Here is a 21,537-nt window from a genome sequence, read left to right on the forward strand (position 1 = left end):
ATATATATATATATATATATATATATATATATATATATATATATATATAGCCGAGAGACAATCGATTTTGATTACGCTATACTGTAAATACAAATGTAAATCTGAATTTTAAGAGGCGACGATAAAACGATATTTATTGCGAGCGGGATAGTGATTGTGATCGTGTTATTTATTATTAATCGGAATATACGTTCATCGCGAAATTGATAAGAGCGATAAGATTGAATGAAATTGTAAATAAATATATCATTGAGAAGTCGAGGCGTTTGTACTTGCGTCCTGAGGACGCGCGAACCAATTTCGAACTGCGCGGTTAGTCGATCGGGAGCCGATCGATTGCCACACACCGTATTTGAAAAATTCGAACCTTAGCGCGGACAACTTCGTGCGGTGCCGCCGTCGCTGTAAAGTTGCCGGGCACTCACTCGCCGCTTCTCGTTCGTAAAATGAACGTGATACAGCCTGTTCCGTTGAGAGGACGACGCGGTTACACGAGAGGAAGGATCGCAGGGCCAAACACGCAACGATTCACGAACCTTTTCCCTAAGCATCGTAAGTATCGATGCCTCGCCTTGCCACACGAAAACTACGGCGCTCTAACGATCGTAATGGCTACTGAAAGTCAAGTTGAACGTGTTATGCACTGAGAAAAAAACTTGAAGTTTACTTGAAAGTTTATTTGTGTACGGCGAAGCAAAAGATATGGTGCACATAACCAGAAATATTCAGTTGCATAGGGAAAACTGTTATAGTTGCTATATCCGTATATACTACGGTTAGAGAGAATTTATGCAATTTCAAGTTAAATTAACACTAGATTTACGGGACCCGTCAATTTGACGGGTTTCGGATTTCACGAGCAAAATTACAGAAACTATTATTATTATTTTCTAGCAATTTTTGTTGGATTTTATTAATGGAATGATAACGAATATATATCGAATAAATTATTCATTTATTTCTCAGACTTGTAATTTTGAAATTCTCTATGTCGTACATATCTATTTCTCCGGTCAAATTGTCCCGTAAATCTAGTGTTAATACGGTATTACAAGTTGCTGTTACATATTTATCTATGCAGTTCTCACTAGCATAATTCTTATGATACATAATGTCTAGTTACATTACAGTTATATATATACATAAATACATTGCCAAATATATAATTCAATCGAAAAAATACTACTGTCTCTCTGTTATGGACTGTAGAACAAATGCAATGATCGAGAGATTCGTATACAAATCCTATAGAGTTTGGTTGCAGCCAGGCGGCAAAGAAGGCTAGTGTATCATTTTTAGAGTATTACGGTTATTATCTCGTACGCATAAGCGAAAAATAAAATTAATATTTCGTTATGGCAATCATATTTAAATAAATGATAACCTTAGAGTTTCTTCCATGTATAAGCAATGTAGTTGTATCACCATTGTTATCTTTATGAAATGGTAATGTGTATGTAATATGTATGGTTGATATGACTTAGTTACTTTGGGTATATCAATGTAGTTATATTCCACATAAATACATTTTTAAGTATTTTTTCTCTCTGTGTGTGTTGCAAATAGCACGTTCACAGTGTTAAGAAATTCGTCAATGTTGATATTCGTCATTCGAAGCTAAGATTCTCACGCGTCTCATGAATTTTCGCGTACGAATACAGAATTCGAAGCCGACTTCACGAAACCTTCAACGAGCTCTGGGCCGGCGAGTTCCATCGTGAACACAAAGACGCCGGGACATAATTGGGGACGTAACAAGAAGATTTGCGTCTCCACAACGTCCTACCTATCAAGTGTTTCTCGTCGTAGTAGAGGGTGAACTATAAATCTTGTGTTTACAAACTACTTCCAAGTCACGCTCTTATTTCTGATATCTTTCACACGCCAAAATATGTTATTTCTCACGTGATCGCTTCGCTTAGATCGACCAGTGCTGCAAAATCATCGATCAGTACAACCAGCAATGTGAGTTCTTCGGTAGTGATCGGTGAGCAAATGATAAATAACATAAAATTATGAGAGGTAAAGTAAAAGAGAGAGTAGCAATACTCGGACCGTATCTAATCCTGTACATTCTTATTATTTTGGTTCTTAAATACTGCATAATTTAATCTTCAACATGAAAAATATATATACATACATATTGAATATGCATATACATTCCGTGTTGAAAATATAAATACTCGTATTCAAAGATCAAAACAATGAGAACATCCAGAATTAGATACGTGTCCGAAAATTGGTGCTGTTACCTTACTCTCAAATGATTTATTCACGGCTATTCACGGATGCGCATTCTCGCGACAGCGTTAACAGCCGGCCGAGGCGACGCCAGGAACGAAGTCGGTCTGGCAGCGATAGATCTTCACTATCCGTACTTGATTCTTTGTCAAATCAGCGATTGCCAAACATACGTCAATACTTTGACAAAAATTCATATTCTCGATCCAATAGAAGTAAGTGCGCAGTATAATTTCATCATATAAAAATACGCACTGATTCTTTATATATCCTATTTATATTCTATATTATATTTATATTTATATTATATTTATATTTATAATCGTCGTTTTGCCATTACTATCATCATTAATCTGCGTCATATAATGTTTTATCCCCAAACAGATACTGATGCCCGAAACAATGTGCGAGCGTCGAGGTTGCTCGAACAAGTTGTACAAATTGATCAAAGAGAAATTCAACGCGCTCAACATCACGCCGATTTTACGGACACACTTCAACGAATCGAACGGCATGGAACGCGTACGAACTCTGTGCGCGAGAGAGTACTCGACCGTGGAATTAATAGTGAAACAAAAGTAATATTAACGAAATCGATTAAGTAGCGGGACTAAGTAACGAACGACACGACTGTGGACTGCGCATTGAAACGGTCTATTGATTTCGATTGTAGATATTACGCTTTAGCGGCGACCGCGGCGTTGCTGAAGTACGTGGAATACGTGCAGCACATGGTTTACGCGCCGAAGTCGGTGCGAATAGAGTTTCAAGGATCACCGAATACCACGATGATCGGTAAGCCGCACTAAACGAACCGCCCCGTCACTAACGAGAAAGAGAGAGAGAAAGAAAGAAAAAAAAGTTGGCGGCAAACTACATTGCGATTGTTATTGCGCAGATATAGAGAGTGCACGGAGTCTAGAACTGGTCGTGTCGCAGTCCAAGCATTCCATCGTCAGTCTGCTTGGAACTATGGATCGTTGCTTGACCCCTATGGGTAGGAGGCTGCTGCGCGCTTCTATTCTTCAACCCCCTTGCGACGAACGCTTGATCGTAGACCGGCAGGCCTGCGTGGCGGAATTGATCGCCAAACATTCTTTATGCGCTAGTCTTCAGGTAGACGCAGTTAGAAAATCACGACTAACTCACGTCCGTGAAGCTTTTAATCGCCGTTGTATCGGCTGATAAAAGTCAATGAAGCTGCGATACCCTCGCGTATACAAGTTGCGAAATTTAGATAGAATGTATGTGCTTCGCAGCCGGTGGTGCAACGTCTCTTTGGCACGGACCGTTTGCTGACATTAGCGAGCAAACCTCTAAACACAAATGACGTACAAAACGCGGAGCGTAACCTAAACTACGCTTTGCTTCTGAAAAGTTGTCTGGACACCGTTCCGGAATTGGAAGCCGTTCTCGCGACCGGTACTCATGCTTTTTTCGTAAAAATGCGAAAGGTCTGTGTTCTCGTTGAAACTTATTGACACACTTGATCGCAATATTCTTGTCGATTATTACTAACGCGAACGATTGCGCGTTTTTCGCGCAATAACTCGCGTCTTGCAGAATTTAGGAAATTATGAATTCAGAGTCATGAAGGACAAGATTATGACGCTGATACACACGGACGCGAAATTCGTCAAGGGATCCACTTCGTCAAGTATGCAACGGTGCTTCGCTATAAAAGCCGGTATCAACGAACTGTTAGACGTCGCGCGGCAAATTTACTGCGAGTTAATCAGCGACATGAAAAGTAAATGGCATCGTAATGTCTTAGAACAGTATTGATGTGTAATGTGTAACAGATAATACGCGCCAAGAAAGAGAGACAAGCACATAGCTCGTAATTTCATGAATTTCTTCAAATAGATTTAGTAGAGCAATTAGCTGTCAACCACAAGCTCCCGTTATCTTTGGAGTACAACGTAAACTTGGGCTACCACATTCACGTGGTCCTACCGCATAGTCTGGACATTGGAATTTTCGACTTGTCGACGGAATTTATTCAGGTAACTCGTATTTCTACTAATCGATGCGCAATTTCAACTTTACGTAACACCTTTAAAATACTAGGTAAGAAAAAACAGAAGATCTTTCACGATGACTACGACGGCGCTATTGACTTTAAATAAGCAATGCAGAAAAGCCTGCGAGGAGATTTATGTGATGAGCAACACGTGAGTCAATCGTCCTATTTTTATATTTTTTATGCAGTATTAAATTACCAATTCACAGTTTATACAAAAAAAAAAAAATATATATGTATATTGCGTCAATATTGCTGCATCAATAAAATAACAATTTATAGCTTGCTGACTCATTTACTGGAGGACATCAGGCAACACGTCGGTTGCCTGTTCCAACTGAGTGCCGACGTGGCGGAATTGGATTTGGTATTGTCGCTGGCGCAAATCAGTCGCAATCCGGAATACGTGAAACCGTCGTTTGAGGCGAAATTAGAGCTGAGAGACTCGTTGCACCCCATTATGGAGTTATTTAACACGGACCTTCCCGTGCCCAACAACGTAGTGAGTGTTAAACATAACGGCAAACAATTTGCCGAGTAAATTGTCCGATCGATCGGTCGCATGTTCCCGAGGAATTTTCCAATCTGCAAACGATCTGCTTCAAACCAACAGGATGCAACGAACGCGCATAATTTTCACCTTATAACCGGACCGAACATGAGCGGCAAATCTACATACCTGAAGCAAATCGTTCTACTTCAAATTATGGCGCAGGTAACGGCGCAACGCGCCGATTAGCTATCTCGATTAACGATTAATGTATTCGTTTATCATTCAATCGCGCTTATCGTTGCCCGTAGATCGGCTCCTACGTGCCGGCGACCAAGGCGACGTTTCGCATCGCGGATCGCATACTTTGCAGAATATGTTCCCGCGACGACGCCGAACTCAACGCGTCCGCCTACGTTCTCGAGGTGCAATATAATCCGGCACAATTAAACCACATTCAGAGCAGAGCTAAGCTGGATTTCAATTACTTTCGAATACGTTTATTACAGATGAAAGAGGCGCAGTACATTTTGCAATCCGTCACGTCGCGATCTCTCGTTATTCTGGACGAGCTTTGCAGACACACCACGGTCGAAGAGGGTTCGGCCATCGCTTGGTCGATTTGCGAGAAATTATTGCTGACGAGTGCATTCACGTTCGCGGTGACGCACTTTTTGCACCTCACCGCGCTTAGTAACATGTATTACAATGTGACAAAGTACGTAACGCTCTTACATAAAGGAGTTCTGAATTTTCCGGACGACGAAAATGCCAACAGGCAGATAGTTATCGTTTGTTTGTTCTTTTTTTAGTTACTGTTTCGAGACGAAAACGGCAGAGTCGGACGAATCGGGCCAGTTGCGCCTGATATACACTCACAAGTTAAATAATGGAACAGCGCCCACTGACCACTACGGTATAGCTTTGGCAGAGGTATCCTCTCTACCCAAATGCGTCACGTCTAAAGCACGAGAATACGCATCTCGACAGTCGGTCGATGCACAGGTTCGAGTCGTTCACGCAGAATATTCATTATGGAATTGTTTTACATTTAAAGCGATACTGGATACTAACATAACGCAGTTTTGTAGTTTTCTCTTTTCCTCTAATTGCATGCATCAAATTGACAATGCTTTTATAGGCTGAAAGTATAATCGTTAATGAATGACTGATGCTAAACAGTTACGTGAAATAAAAAAATTTTTTTGTTTATTAATCAAGTGTAAAGAATTTATTGTTCATTTCATGCAACTGTTTAGCCATTCATTAATATTTCACTCTGCAAAAACATTTTCAATTTGATGCATGCAACTAGAAAGAAAGAGAAAACTACGAAACTGCGTTATGTCGGTATCCAATATCGCCTTCATATATCTAAACTTCTTCAGAGCAATCTCAAATCCCAAGTTACGGATTACGTGTCGTGGGAGAAATCATGCTACAACGCGGTCGTTCAATTGCACGCATTGATGGAGAGCGATCGATTCGCTTTCGTGAATATAATAGGTATCATGAAGCAGTTGGATCTGGCCAAGCAACGTAAAACTGTGGCATTCGCGAAGCAGCCGGCGGAGATGACGCAAGTTCCCGCACAACCAGCGGCGAAATCGCCCGCGACTCGGCAAACAGTACACAAGGAACACCGGAAACATGAGGAAGCCGAAAGTCATCCCGTCGAATCGTCCCTTCCGCCGAGGAACAATTCGACGCTCACGGATCCGACGAATCAACGAGAGAAACACCGAGAAGCAGAGAAAGAGTTGTTAACGAGGACTGTCCGTGAGCCCATATCTTTGCCGATCAACTGTCGAAACGAGGATTCATCCAAACAGGAAGGTGTCGTAATTTGCTCGACATATCAATTTCCGGGCGATGAAGCCGACAGGAGCACGTCGATCGTTAGTTCGGACGATACTATAAGCGAATCTCCGTCGGACTCCGCGAATCTCGTGAGCGTGTCGCAAGTATACAATCCGAACGCGATGGAGACGAGTTCATTTCAACAATCGACCAGCCACGGCAGCGTCACGGACGACCCCCTATTTTACGTATGTACATCCTACGCGAAGACGAGCAGCCAAAAATCGCTAACGCATTCAACATCGTCTCGCATTCAGATTAATTCAGAGTTAAATCTCGACACAAACTCGGTACTGGCTTCCTTGCCGTTATCCGTTCGATCATCCCAGTCGTTTCCGTATTACGATTATTGTTTATCCGAGAGAGAATTCGACCTTACTCCGCCCTTGCAACCTCAATCGACTCCGAGTGATGTAGCGAGGATAATCGCGCGCGATAAAGAAGCGGAGATATTCCGGCAAATCGAGGGCGACGCTTTTGATGAAAATATTTTCTTCATTAATACACAGGTGCCCATAAGGTTAGATTTTTTCGGCGACGATGACGATGTAACGATGTTGCCTATAGTATAATTTGTTTTAATCTCACATAAACACATTACTTTCGTCCATTATTTTCGACACATTCTACAATTGTATTCTCGGAATCATAAAAAAAATATTATCACCTGTTAGTTTCGGCACATTCTACAATTGTTCTTAGAATCGTGTGCTATCCTCTCTCCCAAAGAGTATTCTTAGTAAGCTGTCGCCTACAGCACAGAACATTATAATTTTGTTCTCATCAGTCAAAGTTCCCACTCTCACGAGTGTTTAATTTTAGTATTTCGCCGATTATAAACACGCGAAGTACTTGATGAGAAATGATGGACCGATTCGAGATTAATGGATGTGGTGATGTAAAATATGAAATATAAAATGTTTTATCACACATTATATACGTCTGACTTACTAGTCTAAGAAATATCACATAAGATATTATTAAGAACGTTCCCGTGTGTCTGTTTATCGTAGTCATATAAATAAACATGTAAGCCAATCACCGCTACCTTCGCGTCAACAAGCAACAACGAACATACGAACGTGATACTCTCTGAAGATCTCTCCTCTTCATGACGAAATCGATCGGATATATATATACATCTCTCGGCTCCACCTTCGAGTATAAATTATATCAAATCGTAGGATCGGTAGGCCAGCTGCACAACGTGAAAGATGAAGGGACAATGGTGATGTTCGGACAGCGGACGGTCCCTCTGATTTACTTGCAAACTAGAGGAATAGGAATACGCAAGACAAGCAGAATAGAAACACGCATAAGAATATAACCTGGAGAATCCGAGGAACTGGCGAAAATGTCTGGTGATCTGTTACCAGAATGGGTGAACCTGTTCCTCGACGATTTCGAGACTAGTCTTTGTTTGCCGATTCTCGTGGTAATGATACTCTGCACTGCTCAATTCGTATTCAATCACATCTTCGACATCGCACACGTAATTTATCAGAACGTGAAAGGAGAACCAACGATGGAAGGGGCGCAAGAGAATATGATGGGAAAACTGAAAGGTCTGATGTGACACTTAAGACACTTAAGCTCGGTCTGTGATACGACTCCATGACTTGACGTGAATCTCTGCTCTCCAATTGGCCAGGTATTTTGACCACCTTGGGCGTCGGCAATACTGATATGACTGCGATTCGGAACCCAACGTCGCCGACGAACGGCGTGAATCATTCTCAGGAAGAGGAGTGGGACTATTGCGAGGACTATCGCGAGCTTGAATAACGCGCGAGTCCTTCCTTCTTTTGTGCCAATACGAATAAAGAATCTCCATATTGTTCGACCAGCACAGGATCTCTGACTTATTTGTGTCGCGCGATCGATAAAAATTTGAGATATCCATGTAGAGTAACACCGCGATCGGGCCTGTCTGCGATTGTCAATGACCGCGTCGGGCGAGCGATAATATAAGGAGAGGATAATTAGATATCGATCTATGTCTGGCGCAATGCCGAGTCTGTGTATCGTCGGCAAATAACTAACCGATAAACAAGCGAGTCGTTAGCGAGCGCACGAAGAGACGGCGTCTAAGGTCAAAGTTTTTGAAGCACGTGAGGCAAAGTGAGATACCAGTCGAAGACACCAAAGCGGGTCAAGGCTGGCGGCTTGAAGCTCAACTTGCACGTACGTCGCAAAATGCTTGTTGAACAAGGCCCCGCGTTTCGGAGTAACTGCCGGAGAGTGAGAGTTAGGCAACGCTCTTAGCTTCTCTTAGCAGTCAAACTGTCACGTAACATAGAAATCTACAGAGTATACATACGTATACATACGTATATTATGCTTTTAATGATGTTACGACGTTCGTAGACGTGGCGACCCTACGACCTTGCCGTAGTGTCCAAATCTTTCCGTAGGAATCTGTGACGACGAAACGATACTACCTCAGCTTGAGACGAGTCCGGCAACCTGTGAAATCTTGCGGCATTCGCGCGCATTGAAAACGCAGAACGACTGAAATATTGCTTTGTTGTCGCGGACAATTCGCCACGTCGACGCGACGACGATGACCTCGGGAAATTGCATTCACGCGACCGTCAAATCGTTATTACCCGGGCATAATTTATACGACAAACAACAATTCGCCCGCTCGCTCACTCGAATAAATGAATTCTATTTCGAGCGAGTGCGCACACCGCGGCCGCTAACTTCTACCTTCGGATTTCTTTGTTTCTCGTCGTAATCCGTACAGCCGACTTGTTAATCAAATGAACAAGGAAATGATAGGAATGAGGTTGATGGCTTGCGTCTTAGATAACACAATGACGCGGGGGGGGGGGGGAAGGCGCGAGGGCGTTCTCAGTGATAGCATAACGCGCCTCGAGGATTACACAACCATCGATTCGGCGCGTCACATTATATTCGATGAACTCGATTATAGCACGAATTATTGCATCGCGACTGCATTATCGCATCCTTATCATGCGGGCACGAGATCGGATTAAGCGCGCGGATATTCATCGATCGACAAATCCCGTCCTCTTGCGCAACGCGTTGCCGCCCTGTTCTCTGTCTTTTATTTATAATGTGATATCGCGCACTCGCGCGAGCGTTACAAGAACGAATGGACGACGCTGAGCGATTATCGTTCTTATGATAAGAAGACCGCCGGTGCGCATTGTAACGCTCGACGTGACGCCGGCAATCACGAAGGAAGTAGAACTATCGTTAATATTTTCTTCAAAACACGAGCACGCACGGAGGCACACGTGTATCGTTCAACGGTCACCTCGAGTGAGGTCGATGACCCGGGTGTCTGGTGAAATCCACGTTGACGAGATTTGTAATTGGCACTTCCTTGACGGTCGCGTTCGTGTTATTATCGACCTAAATACTCGTTAGAAACGGTGATTGAAAGCTGGTCGACTGTGGAGAGAGTGATGAGATCAGAAGAAAAGGAAAGAAGGGAAGAACGAAAGAAAGAGAGTAAAAGAGTAAGAGAGTAAGTGAAGGAAAAGAGGGAAACCCATGTTCGCGCAATCGACAGTTCCTGCATCCGATATGTGTCTACCGTAGGTGGCAAAACGGTTTACACTGAAGATAGGATTTTGTTGTCGAGACGGAAATTCGGTACTACACGCCGAACCATAATTAAGTTAAAATAGAATCAAAGAAATGTTTGGCAATTGTCAACACAAAATTCAATCGTTGCCACGAGTGTTTTGTTTCTTCAATGATACATGTGTTTGACCAAGTAAAAAACATGTAATAATACAAAGTAATGAAGCGCGGCGTAATTCTCATGACGATAACGTTCATTACTTCGCGCATGACATTACTATGACACGATATGACATTTAAATACAAATGAAACTTGAGCATGTGATCGCTTCCGATGCACTGATTGGTGCACACAAGGAAGCATGCGCGAAATAATGAACGTTGCCGTCATTGAAATTAGGCCACGCTCCACGCACGACGGAAAATTGAGCATCGTGTACCGCGGGCTTTACTACATTGTGGGGGAGGAAAAATATCTAAAAGATAAAAAAATATTCATTCAATGAGTAACATGTTTACTTAAATTCAAATTGTTTTATTTAAGTACAATAAATAAATATATATATATATATATATATATATATATATATATATATATATATATATATATATATATATATATAATTGCTTTCATAAGAAGTTTTAAAAAAATATCTTTTTATTTGAAAAGTACTTCATACTAGTATAACTAAACATGTTATTACCCAACGAATAAATAATTTTTTAGATATTTTTTTCCCAGTATATATATAGAATTTCTTTTCGATAAAGTTTCATAATATTTAGTTTTAGTTTCATAATATTTTTGTAAAGAGGACCAATCCTTCTTTTGAGTATATGATACTTTTAGGATGAACATATTTTAAGACTACTATCAAGAGAAAATATTCTTCGTTGGTAGTAAGTATTACTTAGAAAAAGGAAAGTAAACTTAATAACCACTTTTCTTAGTAATAACATGATATTTCTGAATGTATATCATAGTGCAAAAGTTGCCCGATCGTAAGAGGCGACGATGATGAGGCTACCGATGCATCGAGGAACGGATCGAGGAAAATCATCGCAGCAGTTTCGCGACGAAAGCAGTTGTCGGAAGGTGTTGGATAAGAGGCATCACCGCGGGTGGTGTGACCCAAAGTGGCTTAGGCGCTTACAAGCAACGAATTCGAAGCCCTTCAAGAACGTCGCGTTACTTACGGCTGTTGGCTTATTTACTGTGACACCCATTGCGAAGGAAAGAACGGACGGCGAGTTGCGGCACAAATCTCGCTTTTCGCGAGGGACACCAATCGCAAAAACAGGTTTCAACGAGTCGATTGTCGAATTTGCTTCCGACACGTTGCGCACAAATCTCGCGGACAAATCAGCAGATCTGTTTATACGTCAAGGCGCGCGGGCGAACTCAACTGCGAATTTGAGAACACGGCGCGATGACGCAACGAAGAGGTGACCACGCAAAGGTGAAGGATACGAGAAGAATGGTCACCGTCGCGCGTCAGCAACCGCGGCTCTTTTTCTCGCGGCAGTGGCGCGTTCATCGATCTACTCTATTATTGTCGATTCGTGAAAATATGCGCCCGCCATCCGAGAGCACGTCTCTCCGTCGGAGAGAATGAGAGTCGCCCCCTCACCCCCCGAGATATTCCCTGTCGCGTCGCAAGGATGCCCGTTAACTTCCTCGGTGAAGAGCAGTCGCGGTCGCGAGTTGGCACATACACGCGTTGGCGCTTCATAAACACGTACAATACATAAATTGCGACCTCCCTACGTTCCTTCGCGCACATTACATTATATATGTACACACACACATACATGCGCGCGTATGCTCAAGCTAAATAAGCGTGTGCACACTTGCGCGTACGCCGCGTTACGCATATAAAACTCTTATCGATTGTACGATACGGCGGTTCGCTTTCACGGTTTGTAACCCGTCGCGGTCGATCGTCCGTCCGCCGTTGCGTAGTCGACTTGTGCGCGTTTATTCGCGTCGGAATCAGGAAAAGGCGGCGGACGCACTCTCCATTCCGGTGCGTAATACGCGTACAAACGACGCGTTGTGATGTGCGATCATCAACGCGAGGCAATTCTCAACTGCAAGCCCAAGTGTCTTATTTCGACTGAATCTCTTTCTACGCTCTATCTCTTGCCATTTTAAGTCGCATTTGGAGTGTTTAAACGTATTAAATTATAATTTAATGTCTCTCAAACGTGTTAAATGACATGATTTAAATTCGCGAGGAACATGGAAGGAAACGAGCTTCAGCCAAATTATACGTTTATGGGTCTAAGAATAACACACATGGATTTACATAGTTACCGCGCGAATCGATTCATTTCTCCATTTTCTTGACTGCAAAAACGCGCTGTTTGCTTCTTTTCTTCCTTCGCGCAATCCAGCACGATGAAACACACAAATTCGCAATGGGGCAATCGACTCCTCCTTCGAGGAGTGTGGGTGAAGGGGATCCACTGAGATTCATCGTAAAAGCTGAGTCATTGATTAGGTTTGGAATTTCGCTGGGAAACGAAATCGCATTAGTTAGCGACGATCAAATCGTCGGAATCGCGATCCTCAGCATCTTATCTTATCGATGTTGTTTGCACAACGAAAAATATTTGTATTTTGAATACTGAAGGAACGTAGCTCAATGGCGCGGTTGAGAGTTATTCTGGTTACATAACACTCAGAGCGAATGTGATTTAAAGTTATCATAATACGTGGTCGTAGTATCTATAATAGATACCCTAATCGCAGTCATCACTTCGCAAGCAATCCCGAGTGGAAATTTTAGCCCAACTTTCGACCTGAACTTTCTAATGCTATATATTCTGAAGAATCGGTGTATGTTTAATACACATAGAGAAACTAAAATCCAGTTAACGCATCTGATTGGCAGAAAACGCCCAAAGTGTCACCTGCAGTCGACCTATTAACAAAGTTAGTAGGTTAAGTAGAATCAAAAGAGATCGATGTAGGCTTCGGGGTATATCGAAGTAGGTGTTAAGTTGAAACGTTGGGGCCGAAAGTAAAATGAAAATTTCGACGTGGGTCCACGTTCATTTATCGCCTATGGATTCTCTGCAAACTTATTCTAATCGCGGAACGTCATTAAGTGATTTCGCTTCTTCGCGGAAGCTTTTGGAGCTTGCGAGTTTTCTCGAGCATCTTCCTCCTTCGTGAGAGCCACTTGCCGTTGGATATCGTCGCCCAGTATCGTTTTACGACTGATTATGCGAGAATATACGGGGATACTCCACACGACGCTTGGCCGAGGCCTGCAATAATCGTATACGCATGTTTGTCGAAAGGTACCCTGCAGAAAGTAGCCTAAGCTATACAAAACTATACACAAAACGCGCACCGTAAAAAGGGAAAGGATCGAGACGCTTGTTGCCCGGCATGTCGCGGTGCAATAAAGTCAAGGTTTTCCGCTGACGTAACGCGCACGCGGTGCGATGTACTTTTGCGTGCAGGTTGATTGTACCCCGAGAATTCCTGAGTCCTTCCCCACCATTCGTAGCGGCGCTACGGATAATTTTATACGCTCGACTACAGCGCTACCTTTGACCTAATGTCGCCCGCCGCGCTCTTCTTGCCGGGCCGCCGCGAATCGATACGCGAGAGAGCAGGAATAACTGCGCACCATTTTTAAATAACGCTAAAGTTAGCGCCGTCTGACCCGCTCTCCTTGCCCCATCCTCGCGTATCGCGCCGTGTCGGGAATTCATTTTCTCAGAAATGCCGGTCGTATTATTCGTGGATCGACGAGCCGCGACGCAAAGAGAGTCTCTCGCGCGCGTAGCTTTTATTTTCTAGCGGACACGCGGAACTCCTCTTGTAATAAGTTACGAGAGGCGAGCGCGCGACGAGGTGAATCTACGGAACTGCGACTCAAGATAGACTTTCGAGAGGTGGGACAGAGAGAGAGAGAGAGAGGGGATAAGGAGAAAAGACTGAAATAATACAAAAGGAGAGAAAAAAACTGCACGATGTCAGCAGAGACTTGAGAACCGGTTTTCACGCCGCGGCGCGATCGGTTAACGCCGCTGCTCGTGACGATTGTCTCGAATTCCTATACAACGACAAAATGTCGTAATTCTCCGGTGCTCGGTAACGCGTTACGTTGACACCCGAGATGCGCGAGAGGATCAATAAGTTTGCTCGCGGAACGTCCATCATCTATACCGAAAGAAAACGAATTGTTGATCAAACTAAAATTATACTTCTTTTTGGTCTCAACCATATTTTTCGTAGCAAAGGGGTAGTAGTGACATGCATATAAAATTATTATCACTAACTTTACTAGAATTTAATTAAAAAATAATAATTTTCTTAATGATAATTTATAATGATTATTTTTCTATGTGATCACAGTTGTGTTGCAAATATCAAGCATTTTTTCTCAGAGTGTAAAGTATGTATACTCACAGCATATGCCTAGAAGTTGATTCATCGGCACGAACGGCATTGTCGCAGCCGATCACTCGTATGTACACATACCATTTTGCGACGAATAATGCACCTGCTGTGATGTACACAGCAGGCGTAACACCGCAATAGCACAATAGTAACTACACACGCAGGAAAAATAACTCCGTTAATGCAATTAAATTTTCTATTACTTGGGGACGAAAAACTCGGTCACTGGAACAGGATGATTCCCGTAAGGGGTCCCTATTCAGCTAATTGCTCTCAGTTATCTCAACCAAGTTTTCATGCAGCTGAATGTTCAGACGAATGTTTTTGATCATGGTAACAGAGATATTATTTTTCGTCTGGTCCTCACTCAGATATACGAACTGAAATTTCTTTTCCGTGTGGAATTTTTCAGCCGACATGACTTTGTGCATCACGACTGTGGAGTATTCAACAAAATACTGTAAAGATATATTGAATATTTACTCTTTTATATTTCTTTTATGATTTTATGTTGCTAATGCAGTGCTGCATTGTTATTTGCTGTTATAATAATTAGAATAATTGAGATATCTCGTCGCTGCGTTTCTTTGAACAATCAACAGTCACGATACATAATCACATCTCTGTAGTAGTCTGTATACAAGTACATATAACTGATATATATTTTTTTCTGTTTTTATCCTAATTCTTAAGTTTCGGTTCTTCACACAGTTACGTAATCAATTAGTCTGACTCTTCACATATTATAACATCAGGATGGTTAGTATCACTACCACACAAGGTAACACAATAACATCAGCTGCAAAGTCGTTATCTTGCCTTTTGATTGCTTTCACGTACATAATTATAAAACACATCGAGGTTCGTCAAACATAGCCAGGCATTAACTCTGTAATGTCAATGGCTTCCAATAAAATATATATTGTTATTATTATTACTATTATGAATATATCGAGACCATATGTGAGTGACTGAATAATCCTAATTATTACTGTGTCACTAAATGTTGAATTCAATTATGCCGGTCTGCGCGCGTAAGCGCGATTAGAAAATTCGTCAGTGCTCGATTCCGCGATTCTAAACGCGCGGCCCGAGTCGCCAGCCGGCCCCATTAATTAATTACTCGCGTTACGTGGTCGTTATTTACGGTGAGCCGATACCGCCCACCCTTTATCTATTCACCTCTGTGTCCACCCACACTTATCGCGATTCGATATTATTATAATTCAATGCGATAGTGTGCGTGGCTGTCGCGCAGTTGGAATTATTCCTGTCGCGCGAGTACATTACATATTAAAACACAAAACGTATAGGCGCACTCGTACGGGTGCGTGTGCACCTTGTTAAAAATTTATTTGCGCGTCGGCCGGCGATATATTTATAAACACGAAGACGCGAAAGCATGCGTCTTACTTTGTCGTTAGCAAATAATCGCGCGCTCTGCGGTTCCTGTGGACCGTAGCCGAAAGTTATCGCGCTTGCGGTGTGCGACGCGCAATTTTACGCGAAATAAAAATAATACCGCCTGTGCGCGCCAAGTGTTTCTCGTCCTTCACGTCGTCGTTGTCGTTGTCGTCGTTGTCGTCGTCGTCGTCGTCGTCGTCGTCGTCATGATTAAATAAGTCTGCGATCCTTCTTCACGCGCGCCTATCTCTCGCCGCAACGATACGCCCGACCGCGACTCGCTCTCTCACCGAGAAGGTCGTCGAGTTCGTAAAACTCGCAGGAAGGAATTAAGAAAAAGGATCGACGAGAAGAATCGAGAAAAGAACGAGAGAAGCGCGCACTTCGTTCGGACGCTTCGAAGTTCCTCACGAGTTCCTCCCGCCGCAGCTGCTGCACAATGTCGATCCATCCCGCCCCTTCCGTCCGAAAGATCGCGAGAGATCATCCGGCTCGGAATTAATTCGCTCGGGACGAAAACGAGAGGCAATCTCGACGGAGGTTATGATTCACTCCTATAAATCTTACTCGATATCTCTTTGCTTGGGTCACCGTCTCGGTATCGCGAAGAATGCAAGTGCACTCGCAGGATCGCACTCGCATTTAAATTAGACAGCGACAAGCTTTGCTATATACATCGCTGTCGAGGCGCGGTTAAAGCTGATGTTCCACGCAAGCGATGAGCATGACGACGACCGTGGCGAACGCGTGGTTGAGACGCGTCGAAGCGTCTCCTCAAGCGAGAGAATCGAATACGATGGACAGCTCGGGGAAGCTTTGTCATGGCGAGATATACAGCTCGATTTTTCCTCAGCAATCGGAAATTCGGTCAATGTCATCGGAGAAATAATGTTCGGAGAAATAATGTTTTGCGGAGACGCGTCTCATCGCATCTGTTTAGAGCTCGATCAAACGAGTTGCTTTGTAGCGTTACAGAGAATATCTCGAAAAACGTGCGCATAAGCTATGTCTACTCGTGTATAAGCCACACCCAAGCATATATAGGCTACGCCTATTCGCGCGCAACTCAAGCATGCATAGGCTACAGCTACTCGCGCGCGAGCCACGTGTGCTAATCGTGGGCGAGCCACGCCTCCGTGCGCACTGACCACGCCCACACGTACACAAGCCCCGCCCATTTAGATGGTGTGCGCATGCGTGCGTGCGTGTGTATATAAGCACAAGACCTATCACAAGATCGGAACAACACCAGATACAAAGTTTCAGTGCAACCTGTTCGCGGCACACAAAGACACAAGAATTTTATATTGCATTGAAACTTTATGTCCTGTATTCTTCTGATTTTGTGACAGATTTTATGCTTTTATTTGTATCACTTGGAAGCGCTTCTCTGTGACGCCACAAAGTAGCTCCCATTCCAAACAGAAAACGCTGCTCGCTTATCGGCTGATAATATCTTTTGAAATTATCGTTAAATCACTTTCGAGATATTCAAACGCGATAAAATTTCGGACAAATAGATCAAGCGGACGATTATTTTCGCATCGACAATAAAGAGCGATTACTAGCGCTCCATCGAGACAAACATTATTATCTACGAGGATGACTTCACTTTCGTATGCGTACAATCGTTAACCCTATTTATGGAGTCGTTTATTAGCGGAGACACACTCCTCGATACAAAATTGTTCTTTGAATTGACGATGACTCAGTCGACGATTACGAGTTACGGCCGTTTGCTTTTTGACTCACACACACACACACATGCTTCGCCTCGACCTGATCAAGTCCTCATTATTTTACAGAAACAACTGCGAGTGAGTTTATCACTCATCATTGTTATTCGGGAGTGCAAGCTGTTTTTGCGCGTCCTTATCGATACGATTCATCCATTCGCGATTTACAAATCAGGTGAACATCGGTCTCTCCAAGATGCAAGAGAGATACGCGTGTGTACACACGTGCGGAGAAAAAACGTGATTCACCGGTGTAAATATTGCATTACTCAGATTGCACGATTTCAACATTCAGGCCATACGCGCAGATGGCAAAATATCCAAAAGATACTTCCATTGCGAAATAATTAATTTTTCTCTTCGTTAGGCGCGAGTTTTCGGCAGTATCGAATAATATACCCAATACGACTCATACCATACGATGATCGTCGAAAAAATAAAAGTAGCAATGCTTGGACATTGATAACATTGGCGCCTAATTCTGAACATTCTTATTGTTTTGGTTTTTAAATACGAATACTTAAATTTTCAACGTAGAATATATGTATAGTGCATCTAATGTATATACAGAGTGTCCTACAACAACCGCCAAATATTGAAATAGCAGTTAATAGAAGATAAACTGAGAAGAAAAATGTTTTGCCATTTTTTAATACGAGCAATAGTTAATGAGTTATCGATTAATTAATTTTGATGCTTCGCAGACCCGGATTGATGAAGATGGCGCTGTGCGCTGAAAAAATGCGAACTCCCGCCTTTGTACTATTCCGATTAGTGGAGGGAGAAGTTCGGCGTACATACTATTCATTGAAAGTTTAAATATTTGTACTTAAAAACCAAAGTAATAAAAATGTTCAAAGTTAGATATCAGTGTTATTCGTCTACAATGCAGTCGCAGTTACGTTTTAAGATCGTAGCATTAGTCTGTAAATCGATCATGTTTCATTTGTTTTCTGCGCGTAAACTCGTAAAAAATGTAAAGTTTTATCGAATTCGTTAGTGAAACTTTTCATTTCTCACGTGTTCACGCGAAGAAACTAGACAATGATTCACAGACCAGTGCTGTCACTTTAAGACGCAAGTACGACTGCATTGTAAACGATTCTTTAGTACCCAGGCATTGGTATTCTTGCCTTATTGCTTCGAAGCGCGACGAAGGCGAGATACTCGTACTACGTGCCGGCGGATTCGCTTTCGTTGTTCTTTTACCGGCGCCCGGAACCTCAGCCGGCCGGCCGGCCGGCCGGCTGGCTGGCTGGCTGACTTACATAACTCCAAGGCGGCGAGCATCATGATCCTTCTTCTTTAACATCGCACCGTCTTGTGCGTTCCAACGTCGCGGCCAACTGCGACGCAAACGCGAGCGAGTCTCTCGAAATTCCGCCGGTTGGTCTTCAATCGAGCGTTCGGCTCCGGATAATTAATACAAGCCTAATGATATGAGCATATCGTTAATAATAAAAAAAAACGAAAACACGGTGAGGAAATATTTGCTCCGTGTCGGTGTGCAGGTATGTGTGAGAGAGTGAGAAAGAGAGAGAGAGAGGGTAACACCTGTGTACCTCGTGCATACCTGGCCGAGAGTCGCATAGTTCGGCGAAGGCTAAGGAAATGTCGCCCGCCGTCGACGGGAAACGATATAATCGTCGTAACACTCGCGATAACGTCTCGCCCAAACGGACGGAGTTCGACTCTTCTACGACCGCGATTTGCGCAAAACGTTCGATTATCGACAAGAAGAGTCCGGTATCATCCGGATGAGTCGGCAGGGCAATTAGCGCGAGCACTCGGCGGCGGCAATAATCTCGCCCGGGGCGTACGTCGTCGTTTCTCGCTATCGTGCTCGTTTTTCTTTTCATCAGTGTGCCGAGAATATATACGGATCCTCACCGACTTATGTCGCCGCGAGTAATCGCACAAGCGACCGGTCGTTTATCGCGGTGAACGTTATTGACACGCGGAACAACAACGGCGAGGGGGCGCACGCTCGGATAAGCGCCAGATAAGGGACGTGTCGTCTTATGAAACGACGTACGCCCGTTTCGCGATGTTCCGCGACGCTGCGCAATTCCGCGCGCGGAGGGCGAAATCGCCAGCGATTACACAACGCACGAATTGTGCGGTGCGCCTTGCCTGCCGCCTCGTCGCCACGTCGTCGGGGTCGCGCAGGTCGCGGGACGCTCGCGATAAAGATTGCCACCGTGAAGCACCACGGGGCCCGGGGAAGGGCGACAAGATCGATTGCGCGCAGCTATAATTACATTTGGCTACGATAATCTCCGAAAGCGCCTCGAATCCTCCCGTCGGCACGGCGAAGGGGAGAGTCACGGCGTGTATGCACGAGCGCCGACGATGCGTGTAGGTGGGGTCAGCTTCTTCGTCGCGATCGAGCGCGGACGATCGCCGCCACGTGCGGAAACCGGTTCGCGCGTACGCGATTATTGGCAGCGACCGCGCGCCGCACTCTTCGAGATTTTCGCCTGACAGACTCGAGGGTGATTTCCTCATCCAGACACGGCAGGGCAAAGCCCTGTGTCTCTCTCCGGTGTCGCTGTCGTCCACTTCGTAAAAGAATCAGCCGTCGCGTCGCGTCGCTTATTATTACTTAACTTCGTTCTCGCGCGTCGCGCATTCATGCTAATGGCCGCTCTAAATATGGGAACCGACTCGAGCAGGTAAATGCGGGCGCAGCGTTTGATAAAATCGATGTTTATTTCCATCCAGTCACACACATCCAAGCACACACAGGCATCGACGACGTCGCGGCAATAGTAATTTAGCGATCGATCCCACCTCACGGATGCGATGCGGGAGAGGGTCGCGACGTAATAAAGAATCAAAGAGTGAAAACTAATTGATGGAGAGGAGTAACGATACTCACACGGGGGAAACAGGGGGGTGAAGGGGATGGGGGGGAGGGAAAGACGAGACAACCTGAACGGAATGGTCGATGGCCCCGTTGTTTCCAGGAAGGCTCTCTCGATCCTCGCCGGCGCCGATCGTTCTCGACGAATACGGCGACGGTGACGCAATTTCGCGCGCGAACTCGACCGCTGGACACTTTTTGCGATTCTGCCCGAGCCGGTCTGGTAAACACTCGTAAGACGACACGAGAGCGATAGTCGCGCATCGTCGTTGCCGTTTCTTCTGCAGCGTGAGTGCCTCCTCTTTCTTTCGTCGACCTTGAAACAGACGCCTGAAACATAACAGGGAGATCAGGAGATGATGACGCGCGCATTTTCATTTCTCCCTCTTTCTCTCTCACGCAACAAATTAATCAGCCGGCTGATACTTTTGCCGCGATAACGAGTGCGACACGAGTGCTCTCGACCGAGTCGCGCGATAGCGCAACTATTTTCGAAGTGATCGCGTCGGTCGATGCGCGTCTCTCTGGTCTTTGGCAAGCACCCTCGTGTGTTTACACGCCGGTCGATCTTCCTCTCGCAGGAGTGACGAGAGAGAGCAAACAAAGTTCGCTAAACTGGCAATAATAGTCCGCCCTTGTTGTCCCCATTGTCTAACCAGAATTACGCAACAGGAGAGTGACGCCATTCTCACGCGCCGCGCGGCGAGGCGTGTTTTGCGAATTCCACGATTGTCACGCGGCTGATACGTACAAGCGTGTATGCATGCATGCATATATGTATGTATGCGTGCACATCGTGCGGAGAACTATCGAGAATTTAAAAACGAGAGGGAAAAACACTTTGTGACGCATTTAGATAAAACGGATTAGAAATAATCGAACGACACCGCCAACGCGTGAATGTACGCACGCGCGCGCACTCACATCACACACACACAC

The 21,537-nt window shown here is 44.2% G+C and overlaps 1 protein-coding gene and 2 long non-coding RNA genes across 3 annotated transcripts; 2 read left to right on the forward strand and 1 right to left on the reverse strand.

The window, feature by feature from the left end:
• Position 1: 1 nt before the first annotated feature.
• Positions 2-7,413, reverse strand: LOC116845585. Its single transcript, XR_004378270.1, has 2 exons — positions 7,282-7,413; positions 2-7,175 (listed from the first exon to the last, which is right to left on the reverse strand). It is a non-coding gene; the product is annotated as an uncharacterized LOC116845585 (long non-coding RNA).
• Positions 7,414-7,703: 290 nt separating this feature from the next.
• On the forward strand, positions 7,704-10,690 carry LOC116845582. The gene is made up of 2 exons (XM_032818416.1): positions 7,704-8,179; positions 8,266-10,690. The coding sequence occupies exons 1-2, from the start codon at positions 7,969-7,971 to the stop codon at positions 8,397-8,399; spliced, it is 345 nt and encodes a 114-aa protein (XP_032674307.1). The 5' UTR covers positions 7,704-7,968; the 3' UTR covers positions 8,400-10,690.
• A 75-nt stretch (positions 10,691-10,765) lies between these two features.
• LOC116845602 lies at positions 10,766-15,289 on the forward strand. The gene is made up of 2 exons (XR_004378273.1): positions 10,766-11,072; positions 11,157-15,289. It is a non-coding gene; the product is annotated as an uncharacterized LOC116845602 (long non-coding RNA).
• Positions 15,290-21,537: the final 6,248 nt, after the last annotated feature.

Source organism: Odontomachus brunneus, unplaced genomic scaffold (assembly GCF_010583005.1).
Source record: "Odontomachus brunneus isolate Ranch 3 - 2012 unplaced genomic scaffold, Obru_v1 Obru_scaffold_053, whole genome shotgun sequence".
NCBI lineage: Eukaryota > Metazoa > Arthropoda > Insecta > Hymenoptera > Formicidae > Odontomachus > Odontomachus brunneus.

Coding starts and splice junctions, on each gene's coding strand:
- LOC116845582 (XM_032818416.1), top strand. CDS start 7,969: ATGTCTGGTGATCTGTTACCAGAATGGGTGAACCTGTTCCTCGACGAT. Junction 8,180..8,265: donor TATGATGGGAAAACTGAAAG/GTCTGATGTGAC, acceptor CCAATTGGCCAG/GTATTTTGACCACCTTGGGC.